The following is a 22268-nucleotide window of genomic DNA, read 5'->3' on the forward strand; positions in this document are numbered from 1 at the left end:
TAAAATGAAAAGCATCTCTCTGCAAGATTTCATGAACATTCCTATTTTAAGAGGGCAAGACAGGCCCAACCTGAGAACATCATAAATATGGGACAATAACAGGGAAAACTGACGGTATCAAGTCACCTTGCCCTTCTGGTTGGAATAGTTCAAGAGGTGAGGAAAAGACGAGGGCTTATACATCCCAGGAAGGAAACCCCTTGCATAAGGTCAAGCTTGGGAACACAACGTGCTGAGATAACGGAGGCTTCATGGTACTGTCTGAAAACTGCCCTGTTCTGTTCTAGGTACAAGGCTAAATGGCTTCCAGCTGGGGAACTGCTTGACGTGGATGAGCTCTCCACAGCCTGCATTAGAGGATACTAATGGGCACAAGGGTATGGCACAGCGGCAGGCCTCTTGCTGGGTTGGGGGAAAGCTTAGGACTCTATGCTCAGGGATGTCAACAATGGAAGGGGAAGCACAAATCGGCACTGGCAGCCATTTGCAACTAGCCCCGCCCTAAGATCTGTACACATATTACCACATTTAATCCTCGCTGTAACCCAACGAGGGAGATGGTTACGACCTCCACTTAAAGACAAGGAAAGGAAGCTCAAGGAGATCAGGCAGCTCCGGGACTCACAATGTGAACTCTGGGTGCCTGGCTCCTGACCTGCACCCCGAGAGCACTGCTGCCTACCACTCTCCCACCTACCCACACCACCTGCCTGGACCCCCTCCCCAAGCTAGAGCCACTCACACATGGATCAAAGAGATGGAAAGCCAGTTCAACTCTAAAGAATTAAAAACCACAATTTGATTGATTCCCTATGGTGGAATATATGTAAATTAGATCTCAATCACAGTCGCAGATCTCTAGCTACAAACCGGTCTTCACTACAACTTTTTCACACTTCACACCTCATTTAACTTGGGAGCTAACCATCTTCCCATGGGTGATGTGGTCCTTCTCTGGCTTTAGAAGTGGGCAGCTGGACAAGGGGCACAACTGTATGGTGGGGGATTAGTGAGTGGATCCCAGAAAACACAGGCCTCACTGGATCAGCTCTGGCCTCTCATTTCAGTCAGGTTTACCTTCATTTCGTCCATCCAGTCCATAATGTAGAGCATTTCCTGGAATATCTTCTGCAGCCCCAGGTTCATCTCAAGACGCTGCCTCCGGGCCCTGAGCAGTTCCAGCAGGTACTCCCAGAGCCGGATGACATTGTCTTTCCTCGCTGTGATGCGCTTGATGTCATGGTAGTTCTCCGCCTCGAGCTCCCTGGCCACGGCTACCACGGCCTGCACACGCTCCTCATATGCGGCAATGTCTGTCTCAATGGCCTCGTGCTTTTTTGTGGCGGCCTCGACTGCAGGAAGGTCAAATCCAAAGTTGTCCTACAGAGAAATGGAATGAAAAGAAACACAAAATAAAAAAGCCTTCTGACTGGAACAAAGAAATAGAGAACAGAGGCGGAATCCTGAGCACTCCTTAATCTTTGGTCCTAAAGCCAAACACCAACTCCTGAGCTGAGCTCCTCTGCTGGTCGCTGCCTTCCCTAGGACCCTCTGAAGCTCTGTGCTGGAGCTCAGATGCCCTCCTCAAAGCAAATCAGCAACTTCTCCTTTTACAGAGTGGTCCAGCTTGTATCTAGCCCCTGACTCATGATACTGGAGCAGGTGATAGTTATGTCAAGCCAAGCAGAAAAGAAAGTCACTTGTATTTATTTCACCACCAGTCTAACTGCCTCAAGAATTAGTTGGTCAAAGATTGAGGGAAACAGGGAATTTTTAAAAAATTATATAAATGAGAATGTTTACAGCCAGTGAGTGTGTGTGAACCAAACTCTGCTTGAACTACTTCCAAATCTATGAAGTTAAATAAATAGAAGAGAAAGTCTACTAGAAATTATAAACATCCTCTTCATGGCAAGTGGGCAAGATGACTTGACAGTTACTTCAGAACACTGGATAGTGGAAAGCAGCTGTCCTATGGCCCTTGGGCATGGTCTACAGTTCTAGATTCCTCTGAGAGCAGTTTCTCGAATAACGTCTAGAACAGAACCTGAGACACCAGACGCTGGTTTTCGCTCAGCCAAGTCTCTCTCATAGCTGCCTTGCGATCGAATCTGCGGGCGAGCTGTTCCAGTTTCTCCTGTCTTATGAGCTCATTCCGCAGGGCCAGTTCTCTCTCGTGCTCTGCTTTTTCCAGTCTTTCCCAGGCCTACGGAAGTGAAAAAGAACAGTTTCCAGCAATGTTCAAGGAACTGTCCTTGGTTACAGTCAGCAGCTAGTACTTCTCAACAAGACCCGTGAACTTAAAAGGGAAATCTCATCCTCACCCTCACTGATGCTTAAGCCTTGAGAAAAACCAGTTTTCTCTCAGTTGAGCCCCATGGGAACACTCTCCCCTTCTAAATCTCAAGATCCGGTGTTATATTTGGAAAACAAAACAGTGTAGACAGAGAGCAATATAACTAAGTTATAAATCTCTTATTTTGAGAGGAAACAAAGTAATTATCTTCAATAGCTCTGATCATATAAAAAAGATAAATGCTTTTCCTCAGAACGAAATCACATTATGAATCTCTTTCACACTACCCTGAACCACTTGTTTTTAATTCATATATCTGAGTATTTTTTTCAAAATCCTCAATGATTGTCCACATTAAATTCATTTCTATGAAATACATCACACTTCACGTTAAAAAAAAATTCCACTTAAAAGAATCTAAATGTGTACAACTGACCACAGTTCTAGATTTTTCAAATTTCTGCTTGGAAATAATGCCCACTGTGAAATCTTATAATTGCAGACCTTACAGGCATGATAATGGAAATCGTCTGACAGCTTCTCTGATGGAAGGAGCCAAAATCCTAACTCCCAACCTCTAGAGATTTCAGATGACATGAAATAAGATTTCGAGTTCTCCCTTCTGCAATTTAGAGACTTTTGAGTCAACCGCCTTGGACAGATGAGAGCAACAAGATAAACAGGCTGAACCAAGGCTCGCTCGATAAAATCTAACATTTCCCCCTGTCCCCCAGCCTCCAAAAGACTAGCCTACCCCAAGTAGTCACTTGACCCTCTGCAATACCTGAGCAACAGCTGTCACTTATCAATTCAGCAGGCAGCAGGGGTGGATCCTTTCAGTCTCTTGCCCTCTTAACAACCAAGCCTCAGCAATAGAACCTGAAGCCTCCAGGAAGCCAGGCCCAAACAGGACCAGATGCATCGGTTTTACCTTGTTAATATCAGAGATGAGCTTCCCCTCCCGGGGCATGTAGACCTTCTGATTGTTGGCCCTCATCTTGCTCTGAATGGTGAAAAGCAGCACTTCCAAGTTCCCCTTCTCAGTAAATCTAAGCACACACACAAAAAAAAACCCATAAAGATTATTGACTGCATTTTGTTCCTTCAAAGGGAAAAATTCATTTGCTTCTGGAGAAAAAAACATTTCACTCAGCCACGCAATTTTAAAAGCCATTTATCTCTGGTCTGAGTTATGTGAAACACATGTTAGTGAAACCACAGTGGGTTAGTTTTTGGATATTACAGACCACAAAATGTGCCCAACTGTGGAATTTTTTTGTGTTTGGTTGGTTGTTGTTACTGAGATTTATATTTGGGGGCACACAATACCACTCTTTCATTAATCACCTCATTCAAAGTTTAGACCATAAGTCCTAGACAACGGTCTTAACGTCATTCAGAGACCACAGCTGGATGCATTCAGCAAGAATTATTCAAATGACTACCTAATGTAACTTTCAATGGGTTTCAGAGACCTCAGCAAGAAACTCACAACTGAGTAGACTTTCAGAAAAAGGAGGAATGACTTTAGCACCACAATAAGAGATAAGGTCCACAATCCCTATTCGACAATTAGGAATTTTAAAAGGATGTGAAAAATCAAGCTTTTCTGGGCAGCAAAATCTGATCTGAACTAATACAAAACCATTTACTGTCCGTTTTTATCCACAATGTGAATATTTACACATTTTGCTAGATATATTAGCGGCCCTGATTAGGGGTTATTGCCTTGGACCCACCTGGAGTCTTATAATATACAACATACACTCATTCTACTTTTCTAAAATCCAAAAAATATGGAATTCTGAAACAGGCAGAAGATAAGGGATTGGGGACCTGCACCATTTTTCAGGATTCTCAAGTATCACATGTATCAGCGGCACAATCTCCTGGAAAGGGCTCACAGAGGGCATGATTTGTAATAAATCTCAGCGACACAGGAGCAGATGGAAAGGAGTACGACAGGCCACTGGTGAGAGGCACTCATTAAGAGATGGGATCATGCGTGTCAGAAAACAGGGGTCTGGGCTGCAGTGATCTCTCTTCCCATACTAATGGCCATGCACTCCACTCTGCATCTTACTTGGGTGGTTTCTCCACAGTGCGGTAAGTGTTGAATGCCTGAAGCTGTTGTTGAACCCCAACCAGTGAATTGGCAAATTTGCGATTGTTCAAAATGATGATGGTTTGTTCAATCCACTCCAGAAGGTCAGAGGCAAGTGATTCATACTTTTCAATCATTTTTTCTGTTTCAATAGCATTGTCAAGCACCTGTCAACAAGAGTTAGAAAAATGGAAACGTAAGATCATATCACTATGAAAGAAAAACATGATTGCACCCTACACGAGGACACGCGCACTTAATGACTGGCTTTGAAACAGTTCTATGCTACTCTGGCATAGAACTTGAGGAACCATTTGCTAATAGGCACTCAGACTGTGGCTATTATTTGCAAACAATGATAGCTTAACTCAACTATAATTGGTTCTGTAACCTCCCAACCCCCAGGCAAAGGGTTTAAGACTGTGAATGACTCCTACTGCATAAGCTCCAAAAAAAATTCCTACAGAAACAAAATGGGCTTGATTTTGCTTGGTCCTGTCCCATGACTGCTCATGAATTTTCCATTCCATTGCATTGAGAAGACAATGTCATCTGGTCTGAGGTGTTTTGAAATATACAGCAGGTGAACATCAGTCAAACCAGAAATAAAAAGCATACTACTGAGGCCTTTCAACTGTGCTAAGTAGGATTTTACACCCATGACATCAGCCAACTCAATCAGATTTTCAATACCCAATTTTCTGGTAAGGCTGAGGGGAGGGGTGTTTCTGGCTCTGAGATTCCCCTCAAATCCCTTCCTGAATATTTTAGCCACCACTCCTACCTCCCATTATTCTTCGGGATGAAGAGGCTTCTGCCTACTTCCCTGCCGTTTGGAGAGTCCACCACAAACTGCTGATGGCTAAATTTATGGGTGCACGGGAGAACAAGGTGCTCAGTGGCAGTACATTGAGAAAGGAACCTTAATTACGTCTCACAACCTGTAAAATTGGTGTGAGCTCACCTTTCCAATTCGTTTTCCTTCAACAGCCAGGGCCTTCATCTTAGAGAAGTAGTGGTAATAAGTCACCACGTAAGTGATAATGGACTTCTCATCAGGGTGGTCCACACTGATATCTGTAACCCAGAGAAGATGTCGTTCAGCACTCTGCTCACAGTTCCGCCACCCAGGCAGCAGGAACAACCGTTCAACACTGAACAGGCCAGTGCCTGCATTTTTCCTACTTGAGAGTTCTGCCATCAGTGCATTAATTATAAGGCTACTGAAGATCTCACTGACTCTTTTATTACATGAATATTTGTAATGCTTTCTACTATTGTAGAAATTACTATTGTAATAAGGACATTCAAGTTTTAAGAGACATGATCCTGTCTCTAGAGGATCCCCAGCCACCAGGAAGATAAAATATATGCAAAACTACTACAGAGAAAGTGAAGAACATAGTAGGAATTCAGCTGGAATTCTTAGCAACATGGCTACTACCCAGACATACCATGTTCATCTCCCTGCCCCCTCCCACCCCCAAAGTGGGTTTGTGCTTCTCGGGTCCTTAATTCTGCCGATGGCACCAGAATTTCTTCCAGTCACTCAGTCTTTGGATATCTTTATCTCCTTGTTACCCATATATAGTCAGTCACCAAGTCTGAGTCTGGATGATTATAATTATGGAATCCTTGTTGTCACTCATGGTTCAGACTCTCACGACATAACCAGACCTGAAGGAATGGCTTCCTCACTGGGTTTCCCTACTACCCAATTCACTTCGTACACTGCAGCTAGTTGATTTTCCAGAAGCACAGCTGTGAACATACTTCCTCCTAGCTCAAAATTATGCAAAAGTGCCCTGCAGTCTGAAAAATAAAAGTGCAAGCCCCTTAGTCCTCCGGAATTTGTCATAACTTTCCTTCCCTTCTTTCCATCCATCCATTCACTGAATATTTATCAGACTTTCTCTAATTGCCAGGCACTGTTCTAGACATTTCTAACTCTACAGCCTACTGTTTCTCAGGCACTACCTATGTGAAACACAGTGGGCCATTCTCCATTCCCCATACACATCCCACAATTCCAACAGTCCTTCCCTTTCCTCACAACTTCCCTCTGTCTGAAATGGCCTTCCCTACTCCATCACTTCTTCCTATCCTTCAAGGTCCAGCTGAAAAGTTACCACTCCCAACACAGCTGTTTCTGATCCCTAGAGGCGTAATTTCGTCTCTCCTCTGTTCTCTTAAGGACTTTGTTTACATTGACACACAGTCCACTTTCTGCCAGGTATTATAATTTATGCACATTTTGTCTTACAAGATTAAGTCCCAGAGGGTAGGAACCCTGTCTTGCTAAGCCCTGTGCCACTCTACCTCCCAAATCCCTAGTGTGTTGTCTTGCACAAAGCGGGTGGTCATAAACATTTATTGAGAGAGTGAAGATGGCAATGAGTGAAAAAGTCCTCAAGGTTTGGCAATATTGAGTGAAATACTCGACTCGGGATAGATGGAGAAGAGAACACACAGGAAGGCTCTTAATTGATCAGGCTCTTTTCCAGTACACCTTCACACCTGCACCTTCACTTCTACCCTCCCGGCAGCCCTGTGTGAGGCAAGATTGTTTCTCTTATTTGAAGGATGAGAACACTAGGGCACAGGGCTGGAAAGCTCCCTGCAAAGCATCACCGAGGCAGCCAGTGGCAGTGAGGGCCAGAACCACAGCTACTCCAGGGCCCCTGTGGCCGGCCCCTGCGTCTGCTCAGCCCCATCAAAGGGTGCCCCAAGGAGAGAGAACTGGAGGAAGGCCAGATAAAAAACGCCAGCCTTGTATGCAATTTAATAAACACAAAATGTGGATATAACAGGAAGGAGTGAGCAGGCAAAAACCTTTCTATTTTTTAACTTGTCTACAACTGTATTTTAACTGACGCTCTCTGGGACCTTGGACAACTAACACTGGTGAAGGACAACTCATAGTCAAGATCAAACACACAGGACATGTAACATCACTGCCTTTTTTAGTTCCTTGTCTTGAATCCGGGAACACCAACCACTTTTCATACTGCGTAGTGACTAGAAAGATTAACTAATGAGCAAGTTATTTAAAAAATTTGTCATAGTGATAGGAAAAAGAGGTTCTTTATGACAGCGGAAGAGCTAGGGCTGCGGCAGGATGCCTTCCCACAGTGAGGTAGGGGTTGAGTAAGAGGGTTTATCACAGCCCAGGGAATTTTAGTTTTCTGTTTCTACTAAGGAATCATTTAATGGGTTAGCACAAAGATAATTTCATCTCAGCTTCCTGTGGTGAACCTATCGGTGAATCTGATGCACTGGAAAAGAGCAAGAAGCCTGCCTGGCAGCCTCACGACCTCGATCTGCCCTTGAGGAGTTACAACTTCCTGTTCTATATTTATAAGAACTTTAAACTTTCACTCACAGTTTTCTCTCTAATATCTACCCACAGCTGAAAGGGTCTAAAAAACTCCAGCATTACACACAAATCCTCTTATATTTTAAATGCTTCTCAAAATTAGAATAAGTGCCTATGACAGCTCATGCTAACATGAAGCCTAGAATTAGGATTTTGTTAAGCAAGGGAGCTACATCTGCAGGACTGCCCCACACAGGTCAGCTCCACGTCACCTGCAGTCAGTCTTTGGGGTCCTGTGCGACCCACAGAGCAGAGATGGGTTCCACGTAGAGAACAGGATGCTGTGCTCACAAGCAGCCAGCACTAAGAAGGGACTACGTTATTCCTTCTTCTACCCACACGTTCACTTTCCTGATGCACGTTCCTCATTTGAGCTCTCACCTGCTCATAAGCAAACACTGCACAACCTTCTAACAAGGCCCTTGTGCCCAGTTTCCACCCATTCCAAACCATGCTGCTTGCCACCTTGGGATGAATGTCAGTCAACAAGCACTCACTGAGAGCCTCTGCCAGGTTCTCTTCCTTGAGTGCAGCTGCTAAGAACTTTCATTGACTCCCCACTGCCTGCTGAATAACCTCTAAAACTTTTAACCTGTTGGGCCCCCATCCACCGTTCCAGTGATGTTTCCCATTATTACTCTGAATACCATTCCCAATGAACCTTTAGTCCCCAAACACACCTTCCTTTCTCCTGGTTCCTCACCTTTGCTCACGTAAGTCCCTCTGCCTAGCATGCCCTCTCCTTCAGAACGTGTTTGAATCATACTCATCTTTCAAGGCCTTTTCAAATGTAATCCTTTGCACAAATCCTGAAGTAATTCCCACACCAAAATTAAGCTCCACTTCCTTTGACAATTCCCATAGCACAATGTACACATAAAACTACCTGACAAAAAGTAGATTTTATATAACCCCTCAATGATAAAGGTCCCACTCTTTATCCCTCGAGTCCTTACCTTCAGGGTCCAGTAGTTTAGTGAGGCCAAGGTGCTGCTCTGCCAGGTTAAATGCATTCTGCAGATTGTAGTGTGCATTGGATTTCTTTAGTTTGTCAAAATCTATCAGGTCAGGCCTATGTAGAACAACGGTGAACACAACAAAAACCATGGCTTGAAAACAAATCATGTGACCAGTAAGACATGATTATTACTCCACACATGTTAAAATCACCACTTAGCGAAGTAAAACTCTACAATATTAATCATCAAACAACGAAATCTGATTTTTGAAAAAACATTTCAAAGTTTATTAAGTGAAGTGAAGACAATGGGTGGACTTGTTTATTTTGTTTGGGAGAATTTACATATTCTCTCACATTTTCCTCCCGTGGAATGCAGGAAGTTCCACCATGGTGCAACATCTAACGCAACGGATATGAGACCAAAAGTCACCCAGATTTGCTACAGAAGAATGTCAACATCCTATCCCAAAATTGTTAGCCTGACTTCTCAGGACTTACCGGTGTTTGTGTATCAGTGCATTGAAGGCCATGCCGTCCCTCCAGCTCGTGGTGAAATTGTGAATGTTGACGTTGGGGTACCTGCCAAGGACAAAGCATGGGAGAAAAGCAACAGAATTACCAAATAAAGGGTTATACTTTTGCTAAATGCAGTGTTAAAAAAAAAAGTATGCAAGCACTGTAAAACTCTGAGGCGTGAATATCAATAAGGACAATCAAGTCAGAGCAAATTTCACCTCAACTTCAGCTTGCTATAAAACAAAAATAAAATATACAAGCACACGGCTTTTCTTTCTTGGTAATTCAATCTGACAAAAGATGTGAACTGTGTCCTAGATTTAAAACACCACTCTTAGTGAGGAAAAAGCAACCAAAACCTAGATACCTCTGAGAACTTTTTGCCTCCACTGGCTTTCTACTCCACCAACAAAGATATCAGGACCCTGTAGTCACTGAGCTCCGAATTTGCACATTACTTTGGGAGAGGAAGATGCCAGGATTACCTACATGTGACACTCAGCTTTCTTTCCTCCTTATATCACTTAACTGGATAAAGCTTTATAAATTATCTCCCTGAAAAATTGCCCTATGTTTGAAACTTACCCCTAATCAATCAGCTATTCAGCACCATATTGATTATTAACAACTTTGGATCTGTGGTGATTAAAGGATCATTCATAACCTGATCCCCATATTAGGCTATATGCTCTGTGGTTTCCATACTTATCACTGACTTATCACATCCACTACAGTTACATTTGTCCTTTAAGTAGCTCCAACAGTAACCCTCTAATTAACCTGGTACAACATCAGTTCTTCATAAGCACCTATGCACCCTGACAACTTGCGTGAGCAACAAAAAAGATGCAGTTCTCAGGCCGGCGCAGTGGTTAAGTTCACGCGCTCTGCTTCGGTGGCCTGGGGTTCGCAGGTTCGGAATCCGGGCGTGGCCCCACACACTGCTTATCAAGCCATGCTGCAGCAGGCATCTCACATATTATAAAGGAAGATGGGCATGATGTTAGCCCAGGGCCAATCTTCCTCAGCCAAAAGAGGAGGATTGGCAACAGATGTTAGTTCAGGGCTAATCTTCCTCACCAAAAAAAAAAAAAAGAAAGAAAGAAAAAAAAGAAAGATGCAGTTCTCTAAAAAATATCTTCACTAAAATTTCAATGAAAGAATAAAAGGAAGGAAAACCGAGACAGATAATGTGTAAAGATTACTCTTGAGTTTACTGCATGAAGCTCCCCAAAGCACCACAAATTAAAGGGAGGAGAAAACCCACAACCGTTTTTTAAATATCATGGATGTGATTCCTAAACATGGTTTCAGGGTTTTAAAATTCAAGATCCACTGCTCTCTTGAGTTTCCTTAATAAAGAGAGGGAAACTGAGCGCAGAGATGACAGGTCCAAAATATAAATCAGATCTCCTTCTGTTCTGAGAGCTAGCTGAAATGTCAGCCTATCAACTGCTTACGAGTTAATAAGACTTCTCAATGGAGGCAGTGGAAGAGGTACTTGTCAACACCTTGCACGTGATGACTACAGTGGAACTCAGTCCTGGGAGAAGTGGGCCCTGACGCCCTCCGAGTTCACACTCACCCAGCTGTCTTCATCTGGCACCACAACAGCAATGCATCCTTGGCAGATTTCTTCTCTTTGTTGTCTTCAGTTTCCACACTGATATCTTGGATCTAAGATTTATAAAGAAATATTAGACAAATAGATGGGTCAGCTGCCTAACAAGAGCCACAGAATGAATAATAGGTCTGTATATACATAAAGAGTATACTTTAGATCAAAGTCCAGCCCTGTGGACTACCTACTCTGAGTGTCAATGAAAACTCCTTTCTGAATCCAGCCTTCACCTCAGAGAAACACCAACGAACTAGGTCTTCCACTTTGCCCACAGATAAGATGGAAGTGAAGACTAGTTACCTGCACGACTTCCCAGCACCTATTAGGAGTCATTTCTACCCCTAAGATAGCCCATCTTTCCGACTATAAGCTAGAACAGTGGTTCATATGTTACACCTTGAACCTCATTAGACTCCAGGAAAAATATGAAGTTCAGTTTTTCATAACCAAACACTATTCACACCAGGGTGTGTCCTTCATAGATGAGGACAGCGTATGCACTGTTGCCTGAAAGCTGACCCAAACACTCAAAGAAAGTGTGCACTTAAATGCTGCGCTTCCATGGTCTGTGCTCTGGTCTCAATGTTTGTATCCCCTCCAAATTCTTATGTTGAAATCCTAACCCCCAGTCATGATGGTATTTGTAGGTGGATCCTTTGAGAGATGATTAGGTCATGAGGGTGGAACCCTCATGAATGGGATTAGTGCCTTATAAAAGAGGCTCCAGAGAAATCCCTAGCACCTTCCACCATCTGAGGATACAACCAGAAGTTTGTGACCCTCACCCTGACCACGCCAGCACCTTGATCTCAGACTTATAGCCTCCAAAACTGTGAGAAATATATTTACATTGTTCATAAGCTACCCAGTCTGTGATTGTTTTAACATTTTATTATAGCAACTCCAACAGACTGAGAGAGTCTGCATTCATAACCCACTCACAGGCAGCATATTTTCAACATTATACACAGAGCCTGGCCTACTGGCACGAGAGTCAGTCTACCTGCATCTGAATCCAAATCCAGGCTCCACCATCTACTGTAGTCCCTAGGCAGATCCCTCAGCTTCCCATGTGAGGAAAGGATGTAACAACTGTGGCTATCTCATCGCGCTGCTGTGTACTTAAATGAATAAAGAAAATGAAGTGCTGAGCTCACAGAAAGGACCCATAAATGTTACCTCTTTGGATTAGGGGCTGCCTACCAGTTGTGTGACTTTAGACAAATGCTCTAAATATCCTTTTGTCTTTAGTTTCTTGCCTATAATAATAAAATATGGGATGAAGGTTGGGGGTAAATGATGCTGGCCTAGGAGGTCATCCATCATTTTTCAGCTCGAACCATTCCAAGCCCCCTGCCCCAGCCCCTGTCAAAGGTCTTTCCATTTGATTAGAAACACGCCTCAGAATTCTTTTTGAAAAAGAGATAAAAAGAGGATAAAACATATAAATGTAAGATTAAAAGAGAGAAATTTTGGGGGCCGGCCCCGTGGCGCAGCAGTTAAGTGCGTGCTCTCTGCTATGGTGGCCTGGGGTTTGCAGGTTCGGATCCCGGGCATGCACCAACGCACCACTTGTCAAGCCATGCGATGGCAGCGTCCCATATAAAGTGGAGGAAGATGGGCACGGATGTTAGCCCAGGGCCAATCTTCCTCAGCAAAAAGAAGAGGATTGGCATTGGATGTTAGCTCAGGGCTGGTCTTCCTCACAAAAAAAAAAGAGAGAGAGAGAGAAATTTTCAACTAGGAAAAACACCTGGAAATTGAAATAATTGAACTTCTAAAAAAAATTCTCCATTTTTAACTGTGCTAAGTATGTGAAGCCTGAGTTTGCATAAACTCCAACTCTATTACTAGGCTCATTAGCTCATGTGCAGAAAGTAAATGTGAAAGGCTAACCCTCATTCAAGGGGTCAGACTGACTCACCAGAAAAGGCAGGTGGAATTTTACACATTAACCCCCATCAGCTTTCTTACGCATCTGTGTGAGGGGAGTCTGTTTCCAGACTTGTTCATTTAGAAACAGAGTCTACCCTTCTGAAATGAAGACAACTCTTTATTTTCACAAGGCAAACTCAAAGACTTTCATTCCAGCTTCTCACGCCATCTTTTACTCTCTTCTAAAGGAACAGCAGCATAAAACCTGTGTCATCAGTATTTAATGGATACCTGCTATGCACATACAGGGCAGGCCACATCCTGGGAGCTCTGGGGACATGGACACACACATGCATGCACACACACGCGTGTGCATTCTGGGAACGTAAGACAAGGCTGTATAATATTCAGGAGCTGGGGGAAAGAGAGATCTCTGTAGACACATGGGAAAGCTTCACAGAGGAGGCAGAACGTGAGCTAGGCCTCGGCTGATGCAGAATCAATACATGTTTATGGAACGGGTGATGAATTAATAAAGCTGCTGGAGAACGCTGGGTCATGTAAGACACCAACACTGCAGGCCTTGCAGTGACATCAGCAGCCTACGTTCTTGCCTTAAAGGAAAAGGAGAAAGTACCTATCAGTCTTTACGGTTCAAGTACAGAAAAAGGCAAGCTGATAGGAAGCTAATTAGTCAATGACTCAACCCAATTCATGCTGAGAATCCTGGAAAGGGCTGCATGTGCCAGCTCACTAATGTGGGCACTGACCTGCTGTCAAGAGAGGCCACCATCAGGATGCCCTACCACGCTCTAATTACTACAGGCCCAAGGCAATAGAAATAGAGGTTTTTTTACTCTACAAAATGGAGGTGAGGCTCAAAGAGTGTCCTGCTAATTTCACCTCTGCTGGCCAAGGACCCAATAGCAATAATTAGTGATTTAATAGTATTCACTCCAATTTCAAACCATCCAGGAACTAAATGACAGAAACCTACGTAAGAGTTCTATCTGCAAAATAAAGTCCTTGATTGTTGTAATTAATTCCATTAATGATGTCATCTCTACAGTGGTTCCCTCCCTCAGTCGTACTTAATCTGATTCACTGGGGCTGGGACCAGGGAATCTGAATTAGTAAAAAGCGTTCCCAAGAGAGTCAGTCATCAGGCCCCATTCAGGGAGCTGTTTCTTTGTATCGCTCTGTTTTAGCCCCGTCCCTACTCCACCCCCCCACCCCCCCCAGAACACTGTAAACTTAAGCCCAATGCCAGGCAGATTTCAGAGTTTTAATAAGAAAACTCAGAGAGCCATAATTTGATTTCTGTTTTTGCCATTTTTTGGTTGGATTTTTATATACCCAGAAAAATCAGACTTCATCAAAAAGGCAGAATAGGAAGGAAAGGCACAGAGAACACAGCCACCAAAGAGAAGGGACTGTTAGGACATTTGTTTGCAGAGTAACCTGATGCTATAGTAGGAAGTGTTCCTTGCATTTCAAATTTTAATTGAAACACATGAACGTGAAGCACGTGCCTGGAGAAAGTAATCAGGCTGGAGGTGCTTCCCAGTCATGAAATGCTGAGCTCTCTCCTAAGGGGTCAGAAGCAGGCACTGCAGCATGACTGGCTGTGTGATCCCGGGCAAGGCCCCTCGCCTTCCTCATAGAGTGAATGACCTTGAGAGTTCCTTCCAGCTTAGGGTACTTTGATATTGAGAACCTTCCCCTCGAGGATAACAAACCCATAAAATCATAATTGCTTCAAACAACCATAAAGCTTTTGCATTTTCCCCCTAAAAACTGCTTCTTCATATCCATAGGAGAATGAGAAGATGAAAACAGAGCCCACATACGTGTCATAATAGTAAACGGCTTCTCCTAAAAATATTCTACGATACAAGCCACAACCTGGTGAAGTCCAGACAGTCTAGTGATAGTAACCTAGCATCAACCACATCCTTTTACCTTTGCTCCTGAAAGCCGAAAGGCAGAGACCAGACGTTTAGAGTAGGTACCAGTTAAGTGGTGGGTGGGGATGTAGCCTAGAAACCCCTTTATCTGCCAGGAGAGCCCAGACTTTCAGGGGCCAGCAAAACTGCAGGAGGATGTGGTCACTGCCACATTCCTACACGGCAGCCGGATGTGACACACCACTCCACACACCTGACTCTGAAATTCATTTCAACCTAGTCTTCCTGGTTCCTCTGGAATGAGGAGGCCAGTTACACACAAGGATGCTTGTACCTGGGAGGAAGGCCTAATCCCCAGGCCAAGCCCCTTACCTGGAAGCGCAGGATGATGGTCCAGATGAGCCCAAGGGTCAGCCGGTGGTTACCATCCACGATGTCGTGGGATCCCATGTTCTCAAGATGGACTCTCTGCTCCTTCAGGAACTGAAGGGCCTTGTCCACATTCTCCAGACAGTGGATGCGCATTCGTCCCTTGGTGGGTTTAGGCTAGAAACGAGTGAGCAGAAGGTGGAAACAGATCATCCAACAGGGCACACACAGGCTCAGAGCTACTGCCCAGAGTTCACACATGCCTGTTCATGCAGCACTCTCCTACTCAAACCAAAACACTCAAAAACATGTGTGCTCATTCAGTCCAAGGAGAGCATTTATCTTAACAACCTTAGAAAAGTTTACTTAAGAGATGGTAACTGATCACTCTTCAAAGGTTTGTTTAATCATGGAAGCTACACATAATTTACAAATGAGCATAGAAGCTCAGAGTTTAGAGAAAAAGAAACTCAGTTTTCATAAAGAATTTCAGAGCTACTGCTGCCATCCATACAATTTTTTGCAGATGCATGGCAAAATACCTCTGAGGATTTTCTGACTGCTGTAAATGTAAAAATAGGTCTGCCACCTGCTGGTCTGGGTCAGTTCCTAAGGTTGGCTCAAAATGAAAAAAGGGGACCTACCACCAAGTGGTGGTTTTATTAGGGTGATGGGGAGGGTGTTGAATAAAAGGGTGTGACTTACTGAAAAGAAAGGATAAAGGAAAAAAAATATGAGAACAGTCTAATTTGAACACCCTGAACGTCTCTTCTTTTTATCCAGTTGCATCAAAATCCAAAAGAGGCCCTTGGAAGGTGAACATTTTAAATAAACAAAGCAAAAGAAAAATATATCTGTGTGCATATACACACCAAATTTTCAATGGGTCTCTATTATCTGCTGTGTCAGAACAAGCTCATGCCCTCCACTGCCCGGCTCCATTCTTCCCACCTCCTTCTCTATTTCCCATCACTCCCTCTCTAGCAGACGCTGCACCTCAGGATGATCTCACCATTTCACAAAGATACCACCAGGTGTGCACACTCTGCTAGCCAGAAGAATGTACTGGGCCTGGCTGACCTGGTGGCTGCCATCCTACCTCCCCAGAGTCTCCTTGGCCATCTCACCATATCTTTCAAGGCTCAGGTCAAAACACATCTTTCCTTCTAGGAAACATTTCCAACCATTCCAGTTCTCACAGGTCTCCCTTTCCTCAAAACTTGACACATTTATGGTCTGGACCACAGAGTTCAGGAACTAATCATAATCTTTCATTCTTGCTGTTGTTTTATGTATTCCTCTTATTACTTCCAACTAGACTACTCGCTTCTTGAGAGCAGGGATGATGACGCTTTATCTCAGGGGTCTCTGGTTCGTTCAGTTCCGAGCACAAGGCTGGCACGTAGTGAACTGAACGCCTGAGGAGGGGCTAGGCATGGTATGTGCTATATGAGCCGGCCTCACAGGGGAAAGGCAGCCAGGTGTGCAGCAACCTGGGCACACCCAGGTAAGGGTGGCAGCCGGTCCTCCAGTAATGTCTTGCCTGTTTCTCATTTTCCCCTCTGTAGTTGAGATCCTCAGTTATTTGCTAGATGGAAAATATCTGAAGTGAAGGCAACTTGGGCAATAGGTGGCCTTTTTTTTTTTTTTTTTTGTGAGGAGATCAGCCCTGTGCTAACATCTGCCAATCCTCCTCTTATTTTTTTTTTTTTTGCTGAGGAAGACCAGCCCCGGGCTAACATCTGTGCCCATCTTCCTCCACTTTATATGGGACGCTGCCACAGCATGGCTTGATGAGCGGTGCGTCGGTGCGCACCCGGGATCCCCGGGCCGCCGCAGCGGAGTGCACACACTTAACTGCTTGTGCCAACAGGTGGCCATTTTGTTTTTTTTAAATAATTTTATTTATTTATTCATCCCACCCCCCCCGAGTAGAAAGCCCCAGTAGATAGTTGTATGTCATAGCTGCACATCCTTCTAGGCGCTGTATGTGGGACGCGGCCTCAGCATGGCCAGAGAAGCGGTGCGTCGGTGCGCGCCTGGGATCTGAACCCGGGCCGCCAGCAGCAGAGCGCGTGCACTTAACCGCTAAACCACGGGGCCAGCCCCAGGTGGCCATTTTAAGTCTGTCCAGTATCAGACTGTTTTTTTTTCTTGACTTTCTCTTCTCCTACAAAAACAACTAGCAAGCATATAAGAATGTGCTTTGACCCTGAGAAAATAAGATTACAAGCAGAGGCCTTACCATAAGCAGCAGATTCTATTTTCAAATAATAGCAATGGAAAAAAAAAGTAAATAATAGCAATAGAAAATAGCAATAGCACAAGAAACCTCTAAATCAAGCTTTTCACACTATTATGGTAGCTTTCCTTACACCACCCCCCTTCAAAAAAAAAGGCGTTTTCTCTCCAGATACTTCACAACTAATTTATTTCAGGTATGTGGGAAATCTTAGGATTTGTTATTTATGTGATATCAAATGATAACATTACATCAAAATCAGCAATCTAACGAGGTAAAAAAGGTTAGACATAAAATAGAAAGAGGAAGGCTCTATATAAAATTCTGTGACTGATTCTGTAGATGTGGTTTGAGGCTGACATTGGTACTGTCTCCTTCAAAAGTACGCCCGACAGCCCCCACAAGTCGGCCACATTACCGGGCCTCATTATGCTCCTCTCCTCAGATGGAGAGATGAGCGTGGAATCAGCAGTGCCCCTGATGAGGGAGGTACAACTGCTGCCCCTTGGGAAAGAAGTGGCAGAACTCTGCATCTGGTTCTCACGTGCGCACTTTCAGTTCTCCTGGTTTTCTCTGGATCGGGATCATTTCTCACAGCTGAAAAAGTGACTATGCCCAGCGGCCCCTTGTGCTCCTCATACCCAGGTGGCTCTGGATTAAACGAGGCTCCTGATTAAAACTTTGTTCAAAGTTGAGGGATGGGGATTAACTGCCTCTAAGAAGGTGTGTGAGTTCTGGTATAGAGCCTTCTGAGATTTCTTTTTACTGTTCAGAGGACTTTTCCTCTCCGCTCTTTTCAAGGATTGTGCCCCTGACTAGTGAGATAGTGGTCCACCTCCTTGTGTGTTTCAATCACAAAGAAAGTGACTTCATGTTGAGAACTACAGAGCAACGAGGACAGAGGCACTTTTCTAACTGCAGCAGACATTCTCCCAAGTCTACCTCCAAGAGGACAGAAAAGGTTGTTTCCTAATTGAGGGTGAGAAGAACGGTGTGGACGGAATGAGAAGGAGCTAACGATGTAGACGGAATGAGAAGGAGCTAAGTAGGAGAAGAACAAGGAATAGACTGGGGGCTGTCGGTATCTTCCCATGCTCCATCAGGCATAACCACTGCTCCTCCAGAGTTTATCTTGAAAAACTTGATCTCTAATACACGAGCCATTCCCAGCCTCTATTCTCTGTCTACAAAATCTCAGCAGGACATGTGTGTGCTTCTACATGAATGTGGAGTGCAAGGGTGTGGGTGGGGGAGGATTGTGATCAGGGTCCAAACACTCTCCTGCATACTGGGGAAGTCTAATCCACATCGTAGGGCCCCCATGTTGATGCTGACTGGTCATACCAAATGAGCTAAGGATGGATCACTCCAGACCCAGATGCAACTCAAGTCCCCAGAGAGCTCCAGCCATCAGAAACACTAGAGCATGAGACAAGGAAAGGAACTGAAACAAAACCTTCTTTTCAGATCAGACTCCGTTCAAATAGTTAAAAAGCAAACCTCACCAATTTCCAAAAGCCCGAGAAAACGTAAAACTTCCATGAGATCCTCCCCTCTTTATTTTCGCAATTCTCCCAAAATCAAACCAAGATTTGGTGGTGAGGGGAGAGTGATGCTCTGCTTTTCTCTCCCTAAGGTTTCTGTTGTTGTTGTTGTTTAGTTTTCCTACTGCTCCTGGCCTTTACATCTTTTAAAACATCAAAAATGAGCAAATCAGATCTACACAATATGCTTTTGTTGGGTAACGTGGTGTAGAAGATAATGAATCTGACGTTAAAATGCCCACATTCAAGCTACAATTTCCCCACTTTCTAGCAAATCAGTGCCTTATTTCTCAACAGTTTATCCTTAAAATGGGCATAATTTCAATAATTATCTCAAAGGGCTGCTACGTAAATGAAATGGTAAACTAATCATTATGGCATTCGCAAGCCCACAAAGTGTCTCTACCAGCAAGGAGCACCTCAAGTATTTTCCTCCCAATAATTATTCTTAAAACAAAAAAGAGGACTCCCTTCTCCCTATGCCACTCGGGCTTCAAACTGTTTAGAAATAACACACCTCTGCAGACAAGGGGAAATGTTTAGGGTCTAGATAGAACTCTCCTACTAAGAGCCAGAAAAGTTGACATACATTAGTTGAAAGACAAATTTAAAACCAGAAGAGAATGTGCCCCAAAATAGTGATGATAATACTACTCTTCTTATCCTGACACCCTAAATTAAATTCTGGACCGGAATGAAGAGAAAAGGTGGTAGAGAAAAATGTGGCTGGTTGGTGTCCCGAGGGAGGCGAGATGGAATGAAGGAGAGGAGGGGTGTGGAAATACCCAAACCTTGACACCTGGGGCTTCTATACCTAGTAAGAACTCTATAATCCAAACCTTACTAGAAAACAAGTCTGAAAAGCATGATTTACAGAGATATTTTAAATAACATATTCCTGCTGTGTAGCTAGTAATTCAAACTAGGCTAACTACTGCACAGTACAAGTTATTAGAGGAGATTTGCTTCATCACCTCATTATACCACCTTTATGTTTTTCAAAACATTTTCCCACATCTCATCTCAAATGATGCTCACTCACCTTCAGGGGCATACTAACTCCCTTTATACCAAAAGAATAAACTAGACATGATGAGGTTAGATGATGTTACTGAAGGCACAACACAAGGGGGAGTAACAATAAGACTGAAACTCAGGTATTCCACTCCCAACTCTTATGCTCTATTTGCCACTGAGAGGATTTCTACAACGTTGTAAGGTACAACACTTGGGCAAGTCTAGGGAGACATAATTACAGGAAATTAATTTTAAGAAATGTTAATGATCTCACAGGGCTATACATTGAAACACATTGGTTATACAAACTGGAAACAAAAGCTTCCAAGATCTAAAAATTCTTAGCTGCCATTTACTGAGCAACTAACCGTGTTAACCTCTTTATTCGGTGGTTTATATCTCTTACCACATTTAATCCTCACAATAACACTGAGTAACAATAATTATTATTATTGCTATCTTACAGATGAGAACTGGTTTAGAGAGATGAAGTAATCCATGCAGCTAGTTAGTATGTGGTGGGCCAGGATTCCAAAGCTCGTTCTTTATGCCACACCGAGAACCAAGAGTGGCAGGAAATAAAGAGACTCAGTTCCCATCTGGCAGATAGTTTCCATTTTCTTAAAGGGCTATTTTTATATTACTAAACTTCCATCTTCTCCAAAGGAAGAAGAGATAACAATGGAGAAAACTAAACACAATGGAACGAGAGGTGGGGGTTGCATCTCTCAGTAATAAACACTTTCCTAAGCCTCGTCCCAAGAGTAGCTAATTCTGCCAAGAAAAGGAGCGTTCCCTGTCTTGCCTCCATTAATTATTGTCAAATTCCTAGTGTGACACAGGTCAGTTCCCATGGCAACATGTGCATTTCTGTCCTATGTGTCCTTTCTGATGGGGCAGTTTGAAATGCCATTAATGTGAAGACGAGGATCAATACCAGACTCATGTGTGACTCAGAAACAAGAGGGCTCTGCAGGCAGGGAGGCGGTTCCTCTCAGGAAATGCCTATCTTTACTGATCCTCCTTTAAATCATCCTAACAAGCTGCCCTGTTCTTCCCACACCATGGCCCATGTTCCTGTGTTTTGCAGGCGCTTTTCCTGTTTCCCTTCCCAAGGCCCCTTCTGTCCCTACTAGTCCCAAATCTGTATCCAGCACAGCTCCACCTCAGGCCTCACTCCAGACCCATCTTCTTGCCGACTCCAAAGGAGGAGTGGGAATTACAGGGCTAAATAACCACCCCTAGCATCTGATGACAGAATTCTAATTGCTTATTAGAGCAGCTGGTCTAAGCCCTGCCCCTGAGAAGCTGCGTGGCCTTGGGCAAATTCGCCCAAGTGGACCCAATGCCCTTAGAAAGGAAGGAGGAAGCTGGAGCCCAGGGCCCCGGCTCTGCCCCAAATGCCCACCCGGCCTTGAGTCTGGGTCAACTACACCCCGCAGGGCCTCAGGATTTGCAGAACTATGGAATAATCACAATGGCAGGGTTTTTGTCAGAGCCTAGAGATGAAAAAGAGAAAACAAATGTTTCTCTGAGCCAATTTGGCCTCCTAGAATAGAAGAAGAAGACATGAGGGAGGGGTTCTGGTAGGGTGTTTTGGGAGGCCCCCCCGGGGAGGCTGGTAATCCCGCTCCCTCCGATTTTCTCCATGGGTGTCCAAAGCCACCTGGAACAACAGCTCTCTAGGGGTTGCAGGGTGGACAGAGCACCAGCCCTGGGAATTGGGAGAGGCCAACTCTAGGCCTAGACTTGCCACACACCAGCTGGATGGCCCTGCTGGCCGCTTACTCTCTGAGTTAAGGTACCTATGAAATGAAGGGATCTTGGTAGCCACTAAAGTCACTTCCAGTTATAAAACACATCTACTTGTTGGAGGGTGGAAGGCCCCCTAGCACGCACAGAGAATTGTGAAGTGCCTGCTGATCTCTTGTTCAGAAGAGGAAACAGAGAAAAGACACTATCTGGTCTCAGTATTCCAGTGAGAACGACACCTGCTTATGTTTTTGTCTTTTAATCAAAAACAGATTTTCACTACACACACACAGACACACAAATGCCTCTACTTAATATAGAGGGTAGGATGGGAAGCACTAATTCCAAAATCTCCTCTAATACGCTATACGGCCAAATGCCTCCCTACACGTCAAACTTTGAGCTTTAAGAAGAGTATAAACAATTCTTGCCCAACTAAAATTAATCAGGGAACAACATACTGTGTTCTATTAATTCCTGCCCATCTCCTCACTGGTTGGTACCTACCTCCCAAGGAGCATTTTCTCCTTTAGCAGGGCTCAGTGGGAAGGGAGGGGACCAACAGACAGAGTGGGCTAGAGTCCAAGTTATATTACTTATACCAGTGATGCCAGCCTTGATCAAGACCCTGGTCACCTGCCTATTTCTTCTATAAAGCATAAGTTGTCCACCTCATTAGACTGTGAGA

At 44.1% G+C, this 22268-nt stretch overlaps 1 protein-coding gene across 2 annotated transcripts in view; it reads right to left on the bottom strand.

Moving 5' to 3' along the window:
• The window catches only part of SPTBN1 (spectrin beta, non-erythrocytic 1), a 191144-nt gene that overhangs the window by 42198 nt on the left and 126678 nt on the right, over positions 1-22268 (bottom strand). For both annotated transcript variants that reach the window (XM_058551239.1, XM_058551241.1), the window contains 9 exons: positions 15029-15202; positions 10839-10930; positions 9236-9316; positions 8733-8848; positions 5365-5477; positions 4380-4567; positions 3228-3345; positions 2048-2206; positions 1078-1380 (listed from right to left, as the gene is read on the bottom strand). In XM_058551239.1, coding sequence (XP_058407222.1) covers positions 1078-1380; positions 2048-2206; positions 3228-3345; positions 4380-4567; positions 5365-5477; positions 8733-8848; positions 9236-9316; positions 10839-10930; positions 15029-15202 — 1344 coding nt within the window. The remainder of the gene's footprint in view (positions 1-1077; positions 1381-2047; positions 2207-3227; positions 3346-4379; positions 4568-5364; positions 5478-8732; positions 8849-9235; positions 9317-10838; positions 10931-15028; positions 15203-22268) is intronic.

This window comes from Diceros bicornis, chromosome 12 (assembly GCF_020826845.1).
Source record: "Diceros bicornis minor isolate mBicDic1 chromosome 12, mDicBic1.mat.cur, whole genome shotgun sequence".
NCBI classification, from domain to species: domain Eukaryota; kingdom Metazoa; phylum Chordata; class Mammalia; order Perissodactyla; family Rhinocerotidae; genus Diceros; species Diceros bicornis.